This window comes from Chanodichthys erythropterus, chromosome 12 (genome assembly GCF_024489055.1).
Source record: "Chanodichthys erythropterus isolate Z2021 chromosome 12, ASM2448905v1, whole genome shotgun sequence".
NCBI classification, from domain to species: Eukaryota; Metazoa; Chordata; class Actinopteri; order Cypriniformes; family Xenocyprididae; genus Chanodichthys; species Chanodichthys erythropterus.
Window position 1 is genome coordinate 41,283,191 of NC_090232.1, and position 17,963 is coordinate 41,301,153.

The 17,963-nt window shown below is 35.5% G+C and overlaps 1 protein-coding gene across 7 annotated transcripts in view; it reads right to left on the bottom strand.

Moving 5' to 3' along the window:
- fam13a (family with sequence similarity 13 member A) overlaps nt 1-15,700 on the bottom strand; it is a 64,233-nt gene extending 48,533 nt beyond the window's left edge. For 3 of the 7 annotated variants that reach the window (XM_067405403.1, XM_067405404.1, XM_067405401.1), the window contains exons 1-3: nt 10,354-10,666; nt 7,335-7,544; nt 3,556-3,733 (exon numbers count right to left, since the gene is read on the bottom strand). In XM_067405403.1, the coding sequence (XP_067261504.1) occupies nt 3,556-3,733; nt 7,335-7,544; nt 10,354-10,615 (650 nt within the window). In that variant the 5' untranslated portion in view covers nt 10,616-10,666. Of the gene's footprint in view, nt 1-3,555; nt 3,734-7,334; nt 7,545-10,353; nt 10,668-15,521 lie in introns of those variants that run through there. The other 4 variants (XM_067405407.1, XM_067405405.1, XM_067405402.1 and 1 more) reach the window with 3 other exon arrangements.
- Between the last annotated feature and the right edge of the window lie 2,263 nt (nt 15,701-17,963).

Here is a 17,963-nt window from a genome sequence, read left to right on the forward strand (position 1 = left end):
TGATGTGACTGGTTGCTGAAACCACGCCCGCCTAGCTCGACGTGACCATGCTAGCAACTATGGTTAGCAAGCAAAGGAGCTATCTATCTATTTTAGATACTATCTTAATTATTAATGAAGATAAGTTTTATCGTCAGAATGTTCTAAAGGTTTACTGTCAATCTACGGTGGGTTTTTTTAAGATGCTCCAACACCAGCCATATTTTATAATTGTATAAAATAATCGAGCACAAATACGGCTGAGATGCCAAATTCAGTGGCTGGAATTAGCTGAGGTAAAGTGACGGCTCACAGACAGCAGCGGCATCTACCTGTCACTCAAGTGACCACACCCTTAATTATGCAGAACTTTAAGACTTAATATAATTTAAAAGAATGAGTTAGAAAAAAATTCACCCCCCTCACAGTTGTCATGAAGGGCAAAATTAGCAGTATAGACCAAAACCACAATTTGAACCAACTTGTAAACATGTTTTTCACCCAATGTATGTAACATCTGCTATAAACTTGGCCAATTTAACATGGGACTCAATGAGATTCTGCTCTCTTTTGGAGCCTGTCCCTAGCGGCCAGTCGATGAATCGCAGTTTAAGTCACTTCCGTGTTGGCTTCACGAGAGACTGGGGGAGGTTGCCGCTTGATCAGGACTCAACACTAAAGATTTTTTTTTCTACTGGCCAAGTCGGGATGGTTCAGATTTTTACCTGCCATGCTAAAATGCACACAAAAAGTTATTGTTTTCTTTGATTTTGACCCATGTAACCTTGTAAACACAACTTTAAGATTTTCAGGTAGGTCTAACAGGTAAATATAGAGAAATTTAATAATTTCTTGAAAAATTTCTGTATCGGTGCAGTAAATAAAATGCAGAGTCTTCATTGCACAAATTGAGTATACATTAATCCTTATTAAAGCTACAAAAGTTATGCAGTCAAAAGCAGTAAGTGATTTTCTCTTTGTCTTTTGTTCTTTGACTAAAAGGCTGGTTCACACTGCGATTTTGGCCAAGATTTGGTCGTCTGAGACAAATTTTGCAAATCCTAAAAGATTCCTATAATCCTAGCCTAAAATCTGTTGTCTTTGATCGCTAGTTTGACATGTTCACCGTCAGCCGGTTAATGACCGTTGCGATCAAATTTTACCTCCGACGAAATTCTGGCAGTGTCAGAAGATTTGGCGCACAATCCTCCAGTGTGACTTCTCCTATGACGAACGTCAAATTGGCTTCTTTTTTCAAGACAAGCTGTGATCAAAATTAATGATAGAGATGTCGTTGTTAGCCACCATTTTAGTCCCGTGTGTAATGCAGCTCACTGTCAAGGAATGTGTATGTTTTGATTCTGTTTTAATGCGTTTTGACTGTCGTGCAGTTAGGGCTGGACGAAATGGCCAAAATTTATATCACGATATAATTCTTAATTTCGGTCGATACGATATAATTCCGATATCGATATGAACTATATAATAGCCTCAGAAAAACTGCCAAGAATGGCCACAACGGATGTCTGTACCTACAAACGTCTGAAAAATGAATTTGCCAAATCTATGAAATCTCTTCCTATAAAACTATATAGGATTTTAGAAATAAAAACAGTACAAATAAATTTGTTCAACTTTTATTTGTATTTAGCCATCATACAAACATAAAAATAAACATAAGACTCACTCACTTTAGTAATATTAATATCTTTAACATTAAACTATAACGTAGGCTGATTTTATTATTCTTAAAGGGTCATGAAACCCCAAAACACTTTTTTTGAGATGTAAACAGATATGTATAGGCTGCACATCATTGAAAACACTAAAGGTACTCAATGTTGTTCATAAGTGAAAAATAGTTATTTTTGCATTTTTCATAGCGATTTCTGTCTTCCTGTTTGAAAAGCTGAGTCGGAGCAACGTCACAAAATCTGACGTAATTGTGTACTTTCGGCCAAAGTATGGGCATGGTCGAACATGCTGACGTAGACCGTTTCGAGCTTATCTCGACATATTCATGACATAAAGCTCATTTAATCCAATCACTGCGCTGTAGTAAGGTTATAAATGCAGTATTATGCATAAGGAAGCATCACTTCTCTCGAAAGTGGATTGTTTTGCTGTAATCTACCAGCAGCACAAATGGAAAATATGTTCGCATGAGATCGCATTACAGCGGAGAATTCAAATAACACAAAAGTGCTGCTCATTCACCTCTGACTGCTCTAGCTGCGTTCAAATCGGTTCAAATACTCAAGCCGTAGGCTGTTTACCTCAGCACAGCACGTGTGTTGTTTGTATTTTTTGCTCTCAATGCGGTCAGAACTGGAGTCTGAATAAGAACACATGAAAAATACGATTTTTTATGATATACAGGCACATATGCTCGGTTTCAGCGCGGAGCTCCGCGATGAGTTTAATAACACTAGCCACGTGACACATAGCTCATACAGAATAAAGTATCCGTGTTTAAAGTTTTTATTTCACACATTCTCCTGCACCAAACATCAACCAACACGATGTAGTTATGCACACATACTTTCATCAAGTTGTGGAAGCTTGTTCCGTCGCATTTGCATCAGGTGTACTCATTTTGTAAAACTTGCCGCGTTCGCTTTTGATCTTAGCGTACAACTGTTGAGCACTGGCTGGTGGCTGCATGTCTCTGTGGTGTACATTTTTTCATAACTCTAAACATTAATTTAAAACTATTTAACTCATTTATAACTTATGAAGTCTTCTTTCATTCTTACGAGGATACTCGCCAATAACAGGCATTTCAACATAATTTTAAGTGTTTTTGTCAGTTCAAGCAGGAAAGAGAACTCAATGCAGCACTGGCGGCACTGTCTGAAGCGACTTTCTGTGCACACATTTCGGGTGTTAGTTCACAGAGAGCCGCTTCACGGCACTAATACAGATTGGAGTTTTTTTGTAGTGTCTAATCACGCTTGAATGGTTTACAAGCACTTGAATGAATGATAGCATTATCTTATAATGTAATGCTTGCCAAAGGATGCCAGGAAAAAAACGGATGCTGCGTTAATTAAGCTAAATATTTTTAACACATTAAACTGGAAAAAATAAGTTACATGTGTTAATTTTGACAGCCCTAATATATTATATATATATATATATATATATATATATATATATATATATATATATATAGTATGTAAACAAATCCATTCATCACAGCAGAGAATTTAAACTATGCAATGGTCTGTGGGGTTGGTCAAGATCTGTGTGAAGTGCAAGTGCTGATCACTCTACAATACAGCCAATGAGAAGCAAGACTGAGAACATGACACTCATATTACATAACATGCAGTTTTTGGCATTGAGCAGTCGAGACACGATTCACATAGCTGGCGGATACATGCACAAAGAGCTAAAATTATTCTATTGAGCCTGTGCTTCAAAAATAAATTGCAGTAAAAGTGAACTTAAGTTTAAAGTTAAAGAATTGATTTGAGAAGATGAGAGGTATCAGATTAAGGATCAGTTATGTTTGATGAAAGAGAAAAATATTTCATTGGTGTGCTCATGATGAATGGTGTGATTGTGACTTACTGGAAGACGTTGGGCCCAAACACTGTGGCCAAGTTGGTCGCAGTCATGCGGTTATGAGTGTGTTCCTGTTCCACCTGGGACAGGAAGTGACATAGGTAATGCAGGAGACTGTAGTGGATATCTGGCAGCTGATGTAGGAGCTCACGCAGGTCCTTACAGAAGTCATCCTCATCAGTTTCTGACAGAACAACATAGAAATATAATTAAGGGTTTAATATTTGAAATAGGAAGATATTAATATAATTAAAATAAGAGATGTGCCCAGTAAAGCTCTGAATCTTCTGAGCAAACAAGGCCAAAGAAACAGGAAATGCCATTTTAAATTAAATAAATAATTGTTAAAAAGAAAGTCTATATAAAGTCTGTGTATTCCTATATATATTATATATGTCATTTTTTTTTAAATAATAGAAATAAAATGTTTCATTTATATTTACATTAATAATACATTTTAAATAATAATATTGTAATTGTTATATATTTTCTATTTTAGCTGGTTGTCACAGAGAACCAGAGCTCCAGAACAGTGGCAGATGGTGGGAAAAAAAGCTGGAAAACAGCAAGTGGCTACAAGGATTATTTTTGGCGCTTTTATGATGAATAGTAAATGTGGAAGTGAATAAAGCTGACTCAAAACTACTCTGTAAGAAGTAGGGGAAGGGTGACGGTGTGTATGTATGGTAAAACAGTGGTGAAGGGTGGCAGGAAGAGAAAGGACCACATCACGCTAAAGTCTCTAGTCAGTCTATGGAGAAAGTTGGACAAAATTGCTGAAGTGTGCCTGAATTATAACCACTAATGGAAAAAGAGAACCTTACTATGAGCAAAAGGTAAGCTACAATTCACTAGCTATCATCTAACATTTAAAGGTGCAATATGTAATATTTTTGCAGTAAAATATCCAAAAACCACTAGGCCAGTGTTATATATTTTGTTCACTTGAGTACTTACAATATCCCAAATGTTTCCAACTATTTGTAAATCATGAGAAAATGGCAATTTTAGCCAAGGCTCCGGGACGTGTGAGGAGTCGTCTGTCAATTGCGTCATACCGTTACCCTCGGTTTCCGGTTTTATTTTGTAGAAACCATGGAAACACCAAAGGCGCTTTAATATTTACATGTTTTAATAGACAAGGGAACAACTGTTTTGATATATTTATAGACAGAAAACTAATTATTGTTATATAGCTCAACACGTTTAGTCTTATTGATTAAATCTAATTTTCTTGATTTTTTGCGAGTACCATGCTTTACCGTGCCTCAGAGAAAAACACTGTTTTGTCAAGTAGCTAACATAGCATAATCAGATGCAGCTTTATTTTTAGTAACAGTAATACAGCATTTTCTCCATCATACAATACATTTTAAAATGAATTGCATGCCATTTATCAACACAAGCCATCCAGCATTTAATATGATATTCTAAAATGGATCTATCTTACTGCAGTGTGCAACAGTGTCTCACAGCAGCCACCAAGCGAACGCACAGAGTAACATTATAACATCATTTTCAACACACTCAAATGTATCTAATATGATAAACAGAGCTGTGTTACCGCATACTCATGACCGGAAAAGCAGAAGCAACGCCGGCGACTGTGTCATAATAAAAGTTCAGCTGCTCGTGAGGCGTGTGTTGCGCAATCGCTCCAGCTCCTCGTTCTGCTCCCACAACACTCGGTCCTGCTCTGCTTCATACTACAGTAACGTTAATAATCGCATCCATGAACATGATTTCTTCCCGAGTTCCATCCCTATTCTTTTGCACCGTCCGTTGAGGTGAAGACCACATCTCCCAAGATTCCGCGCTCAAACTTGGCATCATCAAGCTACGCCTTTGTTTTGAATAGATCTCTAGCGACCTCTAGCAAACAGAATTCTTACTTATTGCACCTTTAATATGCACAAATATCTATATATATTAAAAACTGTTACAATGTTAGATTTAGAGGACTTATAAAAATTATATTTTAATAAATGAATATTAATTAAAAATATATATATTTTTTTATGTTTGAAATCACATCCAAGATTTCATCTGTGTAACTATGGTATGTACATGAATACATAACATTCACAATACAAATATGTCTTTTTTAATCCTCGTTTTCTGGCACCCAAAATGCACCATCTGCGCAGGATATATGGTGTCTCGCACATGCCACAAAAAGAGGGAGATTGGGACACCAGAGAAAGAAAACTGCAGCAAACAAGTCTGTTAAGAAAACAGTTCACGTTTTTTCTTCAGGAATTCCATTTCTATGTTGCTGTTGTTGCAATATTTAATATGGAAGTGAGGTGTTTATTACTGCACTGCTGATCTCTGACACCAAGACTACATTAATTAAGCAAAGTCGGTAAAGGATGACACAGTTGCAAATTCAATATTTTTTTCACATTTTAATGGATCCACTGGATGTGAGCCAGTAAAATAATGCAGTTTATTAAAGCCCTAACTAATCTTTTATCATCCATTCTACAGGTCTTCAGTCAGTGGGAAAAGACAGTGTGATTCACAGCACTTACTGTTATACAGTCTAGATTAAACTTCTACTACAGAAGAAAACCTGAGCTCGGCTCAGTCACTGGCCTGAAGATATGACTCATGTGCTTAAGATAGAACCAAACCTTCACACAAATCATTTCAGTTGATAACACCTAACAGGTTTGACTGGCACTAAACCGCTGACCTACTTTGCTATTATGAATTAAATATATCTATGATATGTAAAAGTATTGTGTATAATATATAAAAATATCAAAAACATATGCATGGGATGAGGATGTACTATGAGAATTCATTTATCGTCTCATATGAAGCCCCAGCCTAAGGGGACATGGCCAAAGACTTTTCTGATTTGGGATTAAAAAATATGAAATGGGAAAGGAAAATATATTTTAATGCTTCTGCGTTCATTCGCTAAAGTATTGTGCTCTCCTGAGAAACTTTGATTTAATTCGCAAAACATTTGCACTCTCTCACAAAGCTATTTCATTCCCTGAAAAACTTTGCATTTGCTAACAAAAGCACTTAAGCATAGCTTTTCCTCCTGCATCATGTTATTTCCATCTAGTTCTGTCAAATCGATTAATCGTGATTAATCGCATTGTGTGTATCTTTCTATTGTGTGTTGCATTCTCTCGTAAAAGCAGGGGTACGTTCGCAAAACATTTGCGTTCCCCCGAAACACTTTGCGTTTGCAAAACGTTGAAAATAGAGCTGTCTAATCGATTAATCACGATTAATCGCATCAAGCATAAAATGATATAAAAGCTATTAATCACATCCAACATAAAATGTTGTTATATGATAGCGATTAATTGCATCTAACATAAAATGTAGTTATATAATCACGATTAATCAATTTGACAGCACTATTTCCAACGTTTTATGAATGCAAAGTGTCTCAGGGAACGCACAATGTTTTGCGAATGTACCCCTACTTTTACGAGAGAATGCAACACACAATAGATAGATACACACAATGCGACTAGATGGAAATAACATGATGTGGGAGGACAAGCTGTACTCCAGTGCTTTTGTGAATTTGGGAACGCACAATGTTTTGCCAAGGAATGCCTACTATTAGAAGAGAATGCATTACTTTTGTGATGGAACCAAAATTCTAAATAAAGGGTCGAAATTTGTGTAAAAATTGTTTCTACACTAGTTTTTTCCCCCAAGTAGTATAAACCTACAATCTTTCAGTTATCAGCACAGATGTTTAAGCACTGACCCAAACCACTTATGATGAATGAAGGCTAATGGTGACTCACCCTGGTGCAGCTGAATGAGGAGATTGTGGATGGAGGGTTGGATGAGACCTTCAGGTAGATCCCTCAAAAACTGCTTCAGTAAACTGGCAACTGCAAACGTGTCAGCTTCCTGATGCAGATCCACCTCTTCTCCACCATCAAACCTCTGGCGCAGGTTATCCACTGTCCGCACGCTGCCGTTCACCCTGAACAGACCCTCCTGACGAAGACCTGACAGATTGAAGCATCATAAGAGAGACGCAAAGTTATTTTTATTTAAAACTAACAATTTAGGTTTTCAACAGCAGGTAATAAACAAATATATGCCACTTTTAGCTCAAATGCAAAGCTAACCTTGATAAAGATTAGAACATTTTTAATTTTAAAAATCAAGTTCAAGTAAAACTCTTGAGTACTGCCATGTTAGGCCCTGTGCAGTGATTGGCTGATCTGAAAGGGCACAGCACCATCTAGTGGACAACAAGCACAACTGCAGCTTCTAGGCTTCAGATTTATCACGTTTGATTTTGCTTGTACAATATGACACAAATATGATAATAACGAATTATAATATTTTAGTAGCCTAATGAAAGTTTACTTGGTTAATGGATGTAAGTTATAATCCAAGCAATGTGGTATTAATAAGAAGTGAGGTAGCTAATATTCAGATTCATTGGTCGTTAGTTCATGATGTCCCATACTGAATAACATGATACATTTTTATCATACAAATTTATATAGTAATATTATGAATAGTATTGGTCTCTATTTGCAGTTGTCATGTTTTTGTCTGTTGTCATTAATCATATTTAAACTTCTTTATACATTTATAATGTTTGTAACTTTAAAATGTGCTTGTTATCCTTTGTGTTTTCAAATAAATAATAAAAAATACTCGATGAAATATCACTAAAATAGTACTTATTATATTAAATGTTATTCATTTTCCAAAAGTAGTCATATGTATGTAATGCTAAAAATCAGATGGTGTTATTTTAAATGTACATGTCCTTCCTTTTTCATTTGGGTTGACTTTGATCCGTTACCGAATTACCTAATTGTAATGCTCACAGCTTGGTCCTTGTTGACTAAAGGCTTGGAGAGTTCACTAAAGCAGTAAAAGCTGTGACTTTGTGTTCTTAGACAACATGTACTATTGGCAGGAAGAAAATAGACAAGGCCTACTTGCCAGTTCACATTCACTGCAGCCAACATGGTCAAAGTGCACTGATTATACCCACAATATTCTTAAAAAAAAGCGCTAAAAAAAGGTGGTACATTATGTAATTTTTACCCTCTAGTGGTAAAAAAGAAAAATGCATCCATTCCACATCGCTTACAACATTTCAAATCCCTCAGCTCTAGTCATCCAGAAAAGTTATATCACGAGCTCTGTCGCGTTTCTCTCTTTGCCGGACACTCGCCTCTGTTTGGCGTTTGTTTAAACGGTCGATTCCCAAAGTACCACGAGAGCGATTCAAAAGCATAAGGAGTCGTATGCTCTCCAATCAACCGTTAAATATGAAAAGAGTTAGTTCACCATAAAATTAAAATTCTGTCATTTATTACTTACCCTCATGCCGTACCACACCTTCGTTAATCTTCGGAACACAAATTAAGATATTTTAGTTGAAATCCGTGAGGCCTGCACAGCCAGCAATGACATTTCCTCTCTCAAGATCCATAAAGGTACTAAAAACATATTTAAATCAGTTCATGTGAGTACAGTGGTTCAATATTAATATTATAAAGCGACGAGAATATTTTTGGTGCGCCAAAAAACAAAAACAAAATTTAACTACTTATGAAGTGATGGCCGATTTCAAAACACTGCTGAAGCATCGGAGCATAAATGAATCAGTGTATCGAATCATGATTCGGATCGCGTGTCAAACTGCCAACGGCTGAAATCACGTGACTTTGGCGCTCCGAGATTCGACACACTGATTCATCTGTGCTCCGAATCTTACTGAAGCAGTTTTTTGAAATCGGCCATCACTTTATAAGTCCTTATTTTGTTTTTTTGGCGCACCAAAAATATTCTCGTTGCATTATAATATTAATAGTGAACCGTACTCCCATGAACAGATTTAAATATGTTTTTAGTACATTAATGGATTTTGAGAGAGGAAATTTCATTGCTCCATCAACCCTAACCCTAACCCTGAGCCATCGGATTTCAACTAAAATATCTTTATTTGTGTTCAGATGAATGAAGGTCTTACGGGTGTGGAACGGCATGAGGGTGAGTAATTAGTGACAGAATTTTCATTTTGGGTGAAATGACCCTTTAATGACAAAAACATGACAACTGCAAGTATGAAATAGAGAACAATACTATTCATACTACCGGTATATGACTAATGACCAATGAATCTGAATAGCTACCTCATTTCTTATTAACATAACATCGCTTGAATTAGAACTTTATCCATTAACCAAATAAACTTGTACCGCGAGACAAAAACACGTTTTGGAAGAAGGATTGATGATGTATTGACTCATTGTTTAGATTTTGTTAATTTTGAACAAAAAAGTTAGCCTACATAGTGTAGTGTCTCACACTTTGGACTTTATCTAAAACTATTTTAAATAACATTTTTCTCATTTAAAAAAATATTTTATACATTCATTTTCTATTACCTCATCAATTGAGATATCATGACTTGAAATGTTGAAATGAGGAAATGTTTGTAGCCTTTAAAATACCTTTAAAAATGTCACTCCACAGGATTATTATGTCTGATATAATGTCTGGGATCATTCCCATTAAGTTTAATAAAACAAAGTACTCTGCTTTTTGTTACTATAGAACCTGTTGCACCTCTTAAAACAATCATATATTATAAATTGCCAAGTAACTCTTAGGCCTATATTAGACACCTGATGATTTCTTTGTGAGAATGCAGTAGGCCAGGATATGACATGTTATCAGTTATAATAACTCACCAAAGAAATACTCAGGTTACTTTTAATTCTTTATTATTGTCCCCAGATCAGATTTCTTCACACCAACAACTTAGAAAACCATGACACTTACCATGCTTTTCCAGATACTCCACCATACACCGGACCACTACAGGAACCCCGTCCTTGACCAGTCCCAGATCTCTCAGCTCCATCAGGGACACGCCGAAGATCTTCTTTCCCCCTGTGCCGGTGACCGGAGAGGGTTTGAGCATGGGCAACTGCACCATCCACTTCATGTCCTCCTTGATCTGCACTGCTGCTTTGTTGTGCTTTGAAAAGCAGAAGAGAAAGGAGCAGTCAACCACATCCACCGTTTTGACTGTCTGCATCATGAAGACTTCTAGTACATATATCAGCCTTTATCTGAGACTTTTCCCACTGCCAGTGCAGGTGGATCTGTCACTGGCAGGAAACAGGAGGGAGGGAGGCTAGTGTATGTGTGTCTACGTCAGGAGGGGTTGCCATGCACCTGTAACCAGGTGAGAGGAAACATACAGACTCAAGCTGCCAGCTGACAATATATCAAACTTAGCTGTGGCCAGAGAACAGGGTGTACCCTAAATGCTCTAGAGGAGGAATATTTTGAATTATATGCATTCAGGAAGTTACACTAATATGGTGAACACATTTTTACAATAATAAATAAAAATCTAAATATTATATATAAATATTATAAATATATATATTTCAATGAAAAGAGCTTGGTGAGACATTAATAATTAACTCTAAACAGGTTTATTAAACCTGTATATACTGTATATATAGTATACATATATATACATATTATTTATAATATATGAATTAAAATTATATAAATAAATCCATTACACATAAATAAATAAATAAGTTACATAGAAATGTAATTTATTTATATTAAAATTATATAGAGAATTTAACTTATATATATATTATATATATAAAATGTAAATGTTATTTATATTATAAATATTTCTATTAAAATGTTATTATATATATATATATATATATATATATATATATATATATATATATATATATATATATATATATATATATATATATATATAAATAATATACATATACATACATACATACACAAACACTAATTATATAGATACATATAAATACACACATATATATATATATATATATATATTTATATCAAATTTTATTTTTTATATATATGTTTATTATGTAAATATAATCTTTCTGCAGTAACTTTTAAAATGCAATAATGAAGTATCCAGTTGCATCATGGAAGAATTTTTTTTTTTCATCAAAATTCATTCTTTGTGTCACAAACATAGATACAATGCATACATCTTAATGAATGAAAGAGCAAAAGAATGGATTGCATTCAGAGGTTGTTATCAGTCCTTCTAAATGAGATGTCCTGCTCATTCTGTGCTCTACAGCCTATTGTGAACATCTTCTAATTGGGTGTTCTGTATCAAATGTCCTCTCTCAGCAAAGTGTGACCCAGGCTGCATTGTAAACACACATGCATATCTTATGCTCAAATGCATAATCAGCTCAAATACCAATTATTTCTGTTTCAGTAGTAAGAGGACCATATACAGTATAAGTGCATGTATATTTCAAGAGCAGGCATGACAGCATAGAGAATAAACTGAGAATAATCAGAGGGGATCTGCTTCAGGAAACCATTGTTACCACACACAAGCATATGGAGAAGTGCTGCTCAACACAAACTTTATTCTTAGTTGCAGGTCTAATTTGCTTCATAATCATAAAAAAAATGTACGTACTATGTACTATGATTTGGTTTCTTTTATATTGTTCATGATGGACATGAAAATGCTAATATTTATGTTCAATTTGTTTTTGAAGTGACATATTTCAAAGTGGCCTCAGACTTAGAAACACATCTATACTCAATAAGACTGCATTTATTTGATCAAAAATACAGTACAAACAGAAATACTGTGATATATACAGTACACTCCAAAAGTGTGGAACCACTAAGATTTTTAATGTTTTTAAAAGAAGTTTCGTCTGCTCACCAAGGCTACATTTATTTAATTAAAAATACAGTAAAAAACAGTAATATTGTGAAATATTATTACAATTTAAAATAACTGTTTACTATTTAAATATATTTGACAAAGTAATTTATTCCTTTGATGCAAAGCTGAATTTTCAGCATCGTTACTCCAGTCTTCAGTGTCACATGATCCTTCAGAAATCATTCTAATATGCTGATTTGCTGCCCAATAAACATTTATGATTATTTTCAATGTTGAAAACAGTTGTGTACTTTTTTTTTCAGGATTCCTTGATGAATAGAAAGTTCAAAAGAACAGCATTTATCTGAAATACAAAGCTTCTGTAGCATTATACACTACCGTTCAAAAGTTTGGGGTCAGTAAGAATTTTTATTTGTATTTTTTTTAAAAGAAATTAAAGAAATGAATACTTTTATTCAGCAAGGATGCATTAAATCAATCAAAAGTGGCATTAAAGACATTTATAATGTTACAAAAGATTAGATTTCAGATAAACACTGTTCTTTTGAACTTTCTATTCATCAAATAATCCTAAAAAAAATATTGTACACAAATATTTTGTACAATTGTACACATTAAATGTTTCTTGAGCAGCAGATCAGCCTATTAGAATGATTTCTGAAGGATCATGTGACACTGAAGACTGGAGTAATGATGCTGAAAATTCAGCTTTGCATCACAGGAATAAATTACTCTGTTAAATATATTCAAATAGAAAACAGTTATTTTAAATTTTAATAATATTTCACAATATTACTGTTTTTACTGTATTTGTGATCAAATAAATGTAGCCTTGGTGAGCAGACGAAACTTCTTTTAAAAACATTAAAAATCTTAGTGGTTCCAAACTTTTGGACTGTACTGTATATACTTCTATTTGACTATATTTTACAATGTAATTTATTCCTGTGATCAAAGCTGTATTTTCAGCATCATTACTCCAGTCTTCAGTGTCACATGATCCTTCAGAAATCATTCTAATATTATGATTTGATGTTCAAGAAATATTTCCTTATTATTATCAATGCAGAAAGCACTGTTTTTATTTGTAACAATGATAAATTTGATCAATTGAATGTGTCCTTGCTGAATAAAAGTATTAATACATTTTAGTGTACATATTTAATCTACAGTAGTTAGCAGGAAAGCTATACATCTCATTATGCTTCCTTAAGTCCCTGAATTTGGTGTTAAGAACATAAGCTCGTCTGAGCTACTCATGAAAGACCTACAGGAACAGATGTCCATGAAATCACCCCCAACCCTCACAACACCTCATATGTGAATGGGCCACACATGTGTTTGCATACAGTCATGCTATTCACAGTCAATGAGAGCAGTAAAGAACTCTGTGCTGGAAGTGTCCATTACAGGTTCAAACAATGTCCTAATTATTTAATGACGCCCCCCTGCTTTGAGGTCAATGGATCTTCAAACCCTCCCCCATAGTCTGATAAATACACCTCACTAAGCTCCTCATATCACATGAGTTACTGCAACATAACATGTCTAACGTTGTTTACATCTAGCTGAATAGTGTAGTTAAAGGGTTAGTTCACCCAAAAATGAAAATAATTTCATTTATTACTCACCCTCATGTCGTTCTACACCCGTAAGACCTTTGTTCATCTTCAGAACACAAATTAAGATATTTTTGATTAAATCCAATGGCTCAGTGAAGCCTCTATATACATGCCATTGTAAATCTCAAGATCCATAAAGCTACTAAAAACATATTTAAAACAGTTTGTGTGAGTTCAGTGGTTCAACCTTAATATTATAAAGCGACGAGAATACTTTTTGTGTGCCAAAAAAACAAAATAACGACTTTTCAACAATATTTCATGATGGCCGATTACAAAACACTGCTTCGGAGCTTTACGAATCGAATCAACGGTTCGGATCAAATTATTTCAGCAGTTTGGCCATTTGATAGGAGATCCGAATCACTGATTCGATTCGTTAAGCTCCGAAGCAGTGTTTTGAAATCAGCCATCATGAGATATTGTTGAAAAGTCGTTATTTTGTTTAATTTTTTTGGCACACAAAAAGTATTCTCGTCGCTTTATAATATTAAGGTAGAATCACTGAACTCACATGAACTGTTTTAAATATGTTTTTAGTACCTTTATGGATCTTGAGATTTACATTGGCATTGCTGTCTATAGAGGCCTCACTGAGCCATCGGATTTAATCAGAAATATCTTCATTTGTGTTCTGAAGATGAATGAAGGTCTTACAGGTGTGGAACGACATGAGGGTGAGTAATAAATGACATTATTTTCATTTTTGGGTGAACTAACCCTTTAAGCAAGCTCAAAAACGAAACTAAAATACACTACTGTTTAAAAATTTGGGGTCTGTAAGATTTAAAAAAAAAAAAAAATAAGACTTTTATTCAGCAAGGACGCATTAAATTGCTTCAGTAAAGAAATGTATAATGTTAAAATATTTCTATTTCAAATAAATGCTGTTCTTTTGAACTTTCTTCATCAAAGAAAAACAGTGGGATTTTGAATGCAGGGTTTGCCCTGTTAAAAGTAGGCTACATGGTTAAAAATCACAAACTCCATCTCTGTTTGGTGAGCAGCGAGTCTCGGCATGTTCATTCATTTCTCACACGCATGCGTGCACATATGCTGTGTGTGGTCCTGAGAGCAACTGGCTGTAGCATTGCACGCTAGCAACAGCTGCAGAACATCCCTGCTATTATAGGGTAGAAACTAGCAACACTGCCAGAAGAAGTGTGCAAAAACTGTTCCTTCAGGAGTTCGACAGCTTGTCAATGGGGCAGTTTCTTCTTTGTGCCTTATCTACACCTAAAAGGTACGTATTAGTACCTTAGAGTAGTAATATTTCCCCTTATACGACACGATTGTGAACCTTATATGGGTAAACATGGTAAAAATTTGTCCTTTGACTGTCTGTGTAGCTGTTGTACCCCTAAATTTTGGATGAATGCACACTGCACAAAAATAATGTTGATTTATATTTAAAGTTTCACTGACATTGACAGAAGATGTTTTCAGTTCCAACACAGGAGACAATTGTGAGCAGATGGGAAGAAATGACCTCAGTCTAGCGGATTTTACCCAGTTTTAAGTCCAGGATCACAGCCAGCACTCATTCACACTGATGTATTCAGAAACTCCTCAGTGTGTAAATACAAACACACACTCTTTCAAACTGGCTGCCTTATATGGAGTTGACCAGCATGTTTTTTTGTACTTACACAGATGGTTATTGCTCCAGCCCCCATCTCCCTCTTCTTCCAGGAAGAGCCTGTGGTGAAAGAGTAATTAATTCCCCAAAATCCTTCTGCTTTCTTACAGTGGCCTCCTTAACATCCCATAACAAAGTCCACAGCTCATAATGTGTTGTTTAGTCCATCTTTGGACCGACTAAATGTATCGGAAAACTTCAGAGGCTAAGCAGAGGAGTCAGCCTCCCTTTCCTAAAAGCTTAGTGGAGGAGTTTAGTGACTCCTCACCAGATGAAATCTGAGCCCTGCGCTCCAATTGGCTGTTGTAAGTCACATGACCAGCTTGCCCAAACCTTTGAAAGTCTCTCCACATGGGGGAAAAGGAAAGGAAGCTGCATCACTTACCAATTCACAACTTGTCTGTGTTGGTATGAGGGGTTTTTGTTGTCTGTTGGATATATTTTAAAGAATATACTTAAATGATAAAGAAAATGAAACTTTGGCTTTCTTTGCATGTGTTTATGTTTTGATATTTTAGAATTTTGTCATTCATTTAAGTGAGAAATTCGAGACCAACATAAAAAGGCATGCATATTTGTATGCACACTTGCACAGGCTTTTGGACTGAAGACAAAGTCTTTGTGTGCAACAAGCACAAAGAGTGCTGGTCTTCAAAAGCTTCACTAATGGATGCATGGTAATTATGAAGTGGCCAAAACAACGTATTCAAAGTCACCACCTTTAGTCTATAGATTCCAGTTTAGAACCTTGTTTATTCTCTCAACCAACTTCAGGAGGTGCATCCTGGGATGATTTTAAACTATTTAATGAGTTCACAAGTAGGCTGGACACTTGTTGGCTGCTTTTCATTCACTATCCAGTTTAATTCTTCTCAATTTCAAAAGTTCACTTTAATACCTCAAGATTTACTCACTCTCAAGCCATCCTTGGTGTATAAGACTTTCTTCTTTCTGATGAACACAATCAGAGTTATATTAATAAATATCCTGACACATCCATGGCAGTGAACGGGACCAACAAGTATGAAGCTGAAGAAAGTGCTTCCATCCATCATAAACGTACTCCACATGGCTCTGGGGGGTTAATAAAGGCCTTCAGGGATGTTTTGTGTAAGAAAAATATCCATATTTAACAAGTTCTAAAGTAAAATATCTAGCTTCCACCAGACCGCCTTCCGTTTTCAACTTACAGAAAAAGCGTATAGGCATAGGGCGTAGCGCAAGTGTTTTGAACTACGAGAGGCGTAACACTTTCTTTATAAGACTGGCGGTCTTTTATGAATACTGTGGATTCGGGCATAGGCCTACTTCTTTTGTCGCATACTGTTTTTTTCCGTACTATACAGTAGGGAAGTATGCGATTTTTGCAGCCAATGACTTACTACAACCGAAACTTAACATTACACTACACCATGAACCTCCCACGATGCTTCACGGCCCAATGGCTTACACACAAACAGACCACCAGTCAGCTTATTGAACATTAGGTAAAAGAAGAGATTGTTTAGAGTGTGAAATCAGGAGCAAGAACCACAAGAAGGAAGTACAATATCAGAATTTAAAATGACATTTCCAGTTGAGTTAAGCATTAGCACACCTGAAGGGCATTTCAAATAGCTAGATTATTTGTTGTGTTCATGCATGTGTTCAAGTGTCATTCCCTGCAGGTTGATTCGAGGAGGTCCATTGACAGGAAATAATATTCATTACTACACTCAAAAAATATTTATACCTTATACGTCCATGTACTGCCTAACATTTCAGAAGGGTTATCTTCAAGGTCAAAGGGCACATTATGACCCTACATTTGCATCGTAACCATTTCACAATAAATGCATAATTAATATCCTCTGATACTCACTAATCACTGAATAGCAACTAGAACAAATGACAACAGATGCTCAACTAAATCAATCAACTCAGATGAACAGGTCTTTGTTCCTCTGACCTCTCTCATTCCCCCAGCCCGTTACGTAACCAACATCTCCGGCAGGCATGACAGACTCGGGTTTGGGTCTGATCTTGGGAGTCATGGTAACCGTTTTGGCCAATCACATCAGGGCGATGTCATTGGTGAGGTTTTTATAGAGTGCACCAGTCGGCTTCCAGAAGTAAAACAGATTGGCTGGCACACATTATATAACCACCCCCCTGAACACAATAAGGCTTATCATAATGGAGGTTCTTTATTAAACACTGACAAAAACTAAAACAGTTACACAGAATATAATATGCTACATATTCAATTGATGAGTTGTCAATAGATTATATAACCTAGGGTATGATTTTACCCCAAGCTTCAACATATCTGACACAAAATGGCAACTGCAAATCCACATTTTGATGCCTGGATTCCAGTTTGGTTTTTGTTTCTCTTTACTGTAGCTTTCAGTAGTCTGTAAAAATAGCTCAGATTCCTTGTTGAATCTTCACACAACAGCTCTTTCCCATG